Genomic DNA, 6000 nt, shown 5'->3' with positions numbered 1-6000 from the left:
ATGCCCATGCAGCAGGCATGCAAATACAACAGGTGTAGCTGATGCTGCGGCTCGTGTGTGTTTGTGTGTGTGCATCTTTAGATCTTTAGCTACATTTACCTTTAAATCTTCATTTTCGTCCTCCAGCCTCTCGATTTCTTCTTGCAGCCTCTCGTCGGGCTGTGCAGCCGGCTGTGGAGCGGCGGGCTCGGGGCACAGCTCCGGCTCCGGCTCCGGCTCCGACGCTGGCGGAGACGCGGGCTTCGCCTGCATCTTGGCTCCTTTCTTCCCCAGGCTTTTATTCAAGTGAAACTGTATCAGTTCGGACTGCAAGCATCCCTCCTTCCAGAAACCGGGTCCGCATCCCACAGTGCTTTTAGCGCTCTTCTTATTGGTGCTGATGCCGCCTCCAGCTGAGGCGGACTCTGCGCCTCTTGGGTTTTTGCTCCTTAGTTTCGGGGACTTGGATGCGCACGGCTGGTCGGAGACAACGCGACTCGAATCGGCTCTGGAGGGCGAGGAGGCGTCGCCGGCGGCGCCGGCGGTGGTGGGGCGGGCGGAGTCTTCGGTAGCCTGCGCCGCCGCGGGCCTGCTCGTTGTCGGGCTTTCAGCACCAGCAGACTGGACAGCGACCGCGCCTCTGCTGGGAGGAGCGCTTCCGGCCTGCCGCTCCCTGCCCGTGGAAACGGGAGAGTGACCTCGACTACCTCTGCCTCCTCCTCCTCCTGCTCCACCTGCTGCCGCTTGCTTTGGTGTGACAGGCTTAGCCGAGCCGCTGCCCTTCTGCGCAGTTTTAGGTCCAGTTTCCTTGACACCGGCCGGAGACGACGAACGCGCCTGCTTCCGGCTGCTATTGTCTGGTTGCCGAGAGGAGTCGGCAGAGGATGGGTTCATCATGGTGTCAGAGGATCAGTTCATTCTCGTCCACCCTCTCCATCTGTGTCCAGACTAATAAGAATCTGTAGAGATCGCTCTACAGGTCCACCAATGTCTCCCAAGTTTCTTTGTCTTGCCCTGTGGAAAACAATGAATTAGGGAAATAATAATAATAATAATAAGAAGAAGAATGGTTCTCCATAAACCCAATCGAAGGTAATAAGGTTAGGCTCTTGTCAGTGGAAAGTTCCCAGCAAAAGGCGGGGCTGGGGTTAGGGGGCGATACAATGTGATCGCCAATGATTATGCAGTCAGCCCTTTTGGGTCTCCGTTTGATTCCTGCCTTTTGTGTGAGATCAGCTGCAGTTCGGGTAATTAGACATTTGCGTCAGATGCGCCCAATGAGCGGACAGAGAGGGAGATGTAATGTCACTGACCTGAGGCGGCAGACAGCCAATTAAACCTCGCTGCCATTTCACTGACACCAGAGCGCTGATGTCAGTGAAACGGTTCTGAACGGATTCAACGGCAACAAAAGCAGCTTTGACGCTGGACAAGAAGCACCAACTCATAAAGAGTGGAGCTGCTTCCTGTCAGCCATCATTTTATCCGCCACATCCTACATGCCGGATGACTCAGTAAGTCGACTCGAATGGATGGAGGAGCAGATAAACAGAAGTATCTTAGGCCACTTGATGGGAAAACAAATATCTCTCTCTTTTTTTAGGTTTATTTAATTGCTAACATGATTTATTTAGTTTTTCTTTTGTGTGCGTGTGCGGCTTTTAAAGCTCTAATAACGAAGAGCTTCTTTTTCACCCATTGATGCAGTTGAGCGACATTAAATGAGTCTGGATAAAGAGAAAGCGCAACTCTGTTCCACATTCTAGGAGAAGCAACAGCAAACCGGCCACGTTGCCGGCCTGACAGCAGCTACAGAAAACAATATGGACAACAGTCCAACGTTGTCCTTCATCCCGGTTACTGCTGCCCAATTCACGCAAAACCTGTGTATTTTCTTCTATTTTCCTTTTTTTAAAAACAAACAAACAAACAAAACCTTTAATTCCGAAAATAATCATCCCCGGAATCAATTTCTTACCTTTTCTGTTCCGCTTTGTCGAATCTCGGGCAGATCGTGGTGATGGAGAGGAGAGAGGAGATGCTGACTGGAGCGCCTCCCGAGCTCCAGCCAACCTGTTTCAATATTCATGACATTACATCATCACTGGGAGGGCCGCGGCCGGGGATGGAGGCGCAGGCGGCCGGCTGCTCTCATTGGAAGGAGAGACGGGACATTACCGGTCCTGCTGTCCTCCATGTCTGTCCCATCCTGATTGGACGCGAGCGTCCTCTGCTCCAAACCGGCGGACTGTGAGATGTGCATTGAGGTTGAATACGCGGAGTCCTGACATTTTCCCCAACTGCAGGACTTTTAGCTTAATGAGGTTCTGGATGGAAGCTCAGCTGGAGAGGCCAGAATGTTTTACAATAAATAAATAAATAAATAAATAAATAAATAAATAAATAAATAAATAAAAGTACTGAGCACACTGAGAAAACACATCTGTCTTGGGTAGTTGATTAGTTATAACTCTGGAAAGTGATTTCTGAACCACTGCAATTGCAGCTGCCGCAGGTGTTTATGGTATGTCACTAAAGACTTTCCAAACAGTTGTATTTATGCTGAGATTGCACACGACTGGTGTCTAATAATTAGTCATTAGGTAATTTCTGACAAAATTTGGCTTTACTGGGTTATATTTAGGGGTGTCAAAGTAAATAGGGGTTGAATGCATAGCTGCGTTTTACATTTCAATTGTAAAAAATTAAAATGTAAATTTTAACACACGGATCGTTTTCCCTACTCTTTAAGTTATATTTGACTTTCAGATGAAATTCCCTCCAAAACACACTGAGTCTGTGGTTGCAATGTGAAAAACGTGCAAACATTTCAGGTTCCATGAACACTTTTGCAAACCACCGGTCAACCTTCCTCTTCGAATCTCAGAATGCACAAAACGACTCAGTATCAAAGAGTCAACAATATAGACGAAGAAATAAAGCTTGTTTAGTCAGCAAATGTCCACTTGGACCGACTGTGACATTTCTTTCCAGCTGTTTTTTTTTTTAAAATATAGTGTTGCAGATAAAATTAAAAAAAAAGAAGAAAAAAAAAGTCAAACCAGACTTGAAAACTAGAAGCTGTATTGCATTTGGAGACAGATCAGAATCCTTCGGTTTCATTGACTGGTGTGTCCTGACTGTCTTAGTCGGGATAATCGCAACAGTACATAACAGTAGAGTTCGCCACATTACTCATGGTAGGTGCACACCTACGCTCTCGGTTGCTGGCTTGTTGTTGAACACACGATTCACTGCTTCGTGTATGTGAGTGAAACAAAGTCTGCACCTGGGATTTGCTTTGCCCCGAATGTTTTACAGCTTGGATTTGAACTCTTGTCAAGGCTTCGGTGAGGCCACACCTCTTGGCCCCGTGCTGATGTGTAATCCATAACCTTCTGTCTCTGCAGATTGTGGAAACACTCTGGCTTGATCTGTGAAGAAAAGTCAGGCTGCTCTCTCTCTCTCTCTCTCTCTCTCTCTCTCTCTTGTAATCTCAGTTTAATTAGCAGGAGGGGGAAAAAATGTTGCAGGACCAATAAGCTCTTGGGTAAGGATGAAGATCTGTTTTCTTTGAATAAGACGACAGATGCTCGGGGGTCTCGCTCTCCCTTTTCACTGCGACGCACTGTGGACACATCCCCCACATTTAAACCGTGGCCATTCAGTCATTTTCAGTGACAGATGTCTGCATCACCGAGGCCTTTGTCCACCAGTCATTATTAATCTGCCCTGTGCGTAGCGTAATCAGAGATGATCAAGTTGATCCATGGCATGAGAATGGATTCATGAACGGTATTTGCTTTAGCCTGTTTGCTGTTTAGCAAGTGAGAAACTACAACACTGACAAATTGTGTCTTTGTAGAGATCTAATTCGATGCAGTTCGGTTCTCGACAGCTGCTTAACTTGCTCTATGTTGACTGTTGATGAAGTAGGACCGACTCTGAGTGGATTTTTGTTTTCAAGTGAACCGTATTCAGACTGTGTACATCTGTCGTTCCTTCCTCCCTTCCCATAATGCACAGCGTTTATTTGTGTAGGAAGGTTTGCTGTTCTGCTCCACATAACTTGTGCTTTCACACAATTGCCAGAAAGTGAACCGAGACTTCTTAACTGATCAAACAGATTTTTCTCACTTACTAAACTCAAGTACTCTGTGCTACAGGGATGTGTAGAAACAATACAGTGTACAGGATACAGCATATTTAAGAGCTTTAAGATCTTTTTGTTATTCAAAACCATCTTAGGAGGAGTAGCATGGTGATATTTCTGAACACAAAAGCCAAATTCAAACTTGAAATGTAGTTTAAGAAAATAAATATCAAACTGGCAGCACTCAGTATTGACAATGTCTTTTAGTGTTTTCTCCTTTTTTTCAAAGCAGGATAATGTCAGAAAAATCAAAATGTGTTTTCCCACGCGTAGCCCTATTCTTTAGCTCATTGCTAATTCAGCATCTTTTAGGTCGACGTGTATCTCTGAGGATTCTTAACTTTTTAAATTCCTTGCAGGGTCTTTCAAACATCAGGTTCAGTAAGATGTTAATTAATACATTATGTGTTGCTTAATGAGCTTAAGCTTTATCTCATTAAGATGGTATTTAGTGTTAATCCCGGCCTTGAATGAAAACAAAATTAGCTTTGGAATTGTTCACACACTGTGTTAACTAAGAGGACTAACATAATCCCAGTAAATAAATAAAAAAATCTTTAAGATAGAGAGCGCATACCATTCAGCAGAACTCAGACGAGTCCATCAATGCTGATCCAATGAAAATCATTTGCAGTATTTGACTGTATCGGCACAGAGATCTGTCACAAGCTGTGTGTAGGTCAACAAAGACCGGAGACAAACGTGTGTCATTCCATCCTGGAGACACGGAGCGCACCGGTAGCATACGAGGTCAGCACTTCGAAGCACCTAAAAGGTGGAAAAAGATTTCGCTAAGCAAAGATTTTAAGATGAATGGTTTTGTGATGCCTTTAAAAACAAAACCACAAGTAGTTAGCCTCATTTAACTCATCAACCACATTTAGACCGCACGAGGACTTTGTCGTCCACTTTTCAGCCACATAAAAGAAACAGACGTGTTCAGATTTCTCTTCTTTTTAATCACATACACATGTTTTTAATCAGATACATCAAACAGCTTTTCTTAGACTGATCATGTTAAATTATTATAAACTAAGTCAGTTTTTGTTTATTTTCTATTCTTCATATTCTAATTTTGAGGCTTCCTGAGAAGCTGAAAGGTTTATACAACCTAAAGAAGCTCCATTGTAATCTTAGCTCTGATTCACTCTGACAGGCTAACACTTGGCATTGACGACATTCGCTTCCTCTGGAAAGTATGCTTCATTTATCTGGATGCAAAAGCCACATTCATACTTACTCAAGCATATAAGTTATGATCAAGAAATAATGTTTCTAGGTTTTAAAAAGTCATTTTGTTTTTTTTTTTGTTTTTTTTTTTGCACCCAAAAAGATTGTGGGAAAAGAGACATGAGTCTAGTCCAAAGAAAACGCTGCTGCTGAAAACGTGGAACTGAATCAACAAGTTGTGAAATCTGAACTGGAACACAAACACCATCCATAAAATAGCCCTCTGCAATTGCAGGCCTCCCACTCTGAAACTCTATGGGGGTGCAGCACAAACATGCATGGAGAACAACAAGTTTCACAACCTAACACACAACAAAATACCTCCTCTGACTGCTCCAACCGCACACACACAAACACGCACCCTTTTTAATGGTTTATTGCACCAATGTGCTTTCCCATGTAGATGCCAGCTGATTTAAGGAGAAAAGGTTTGTAGGAGAGAGGCGATGAGGGGTTGGGTAAGGAGGGTTTCTTTCTGCCTGTGAGGTGGGGGCAGGCACACAGCTGCTGTGTGAAGTAACCATGGAAACCTTTGTCTAAATTCATCGAAATGGGAGGGGCATTTTCTAAGAGACTACACAAAAAAAAAAAAAAAATAGAAATAAAACACAAAAGAGTTTTTCATTTCTTTCACGGTA

General features: G+C 44.1%; 1 protein-coding gene across 3 annotated transcripts in view; it reads right to left on the bottom strand.

The window, feature by feature from the left end:
- The window catches only part of LOC103478331 (protein SOGA3), a 34284-nt gene extending 31955 nt beyond the window's left edge, over window positions 1-2329 (bottom strand). For 2 of the 3 annotated variants that reach the window (XM_008432088.2, XM_017309415.1), the window contains exons 1-2: window positions 1958-2327; window positions 100-993 (exon numbers count right to left, since the gene is read on the bottom strand). In XM_008432088.2, the coding sequence (XP_008430310.1) occupies window positions 100-876 (777 nt within the window). In that variant the 5' untranslated portion in view covers window positions 877-993; window positions 1958-2327. Of the gene's footprint in view, window positions 1-99; window positions 994-1957 lie in introns of all 3 variants that reach the window. The other variant, XM_008432089.2, reaches the window with a different exon arrangement.
- Between the last annotated feature and the right edge of the window lie 3671 nt (window positions 2330-6000).

This window comes from Poecilia reticulata, linkage group LG16 (genome assembly GCF_000633615.1).
Source record: "Poecilia reticulata strain Guanapo linkage group LG16, Guppy_female_1.0+MT, whole genome shotgun sequence".
In the NCBI taxonomy this organism is placed as follows: Eukaryota; Metazoa; Chordata; class Actinopteri; order Cyprinodontiformes; family Poeciliidae; genus Poecilia; species Poecilia reticulata.
Note: the sequence above shows the minus strand (reverse complement) of the source record. Positions and strands in the feature narration are given on the sequence as shown.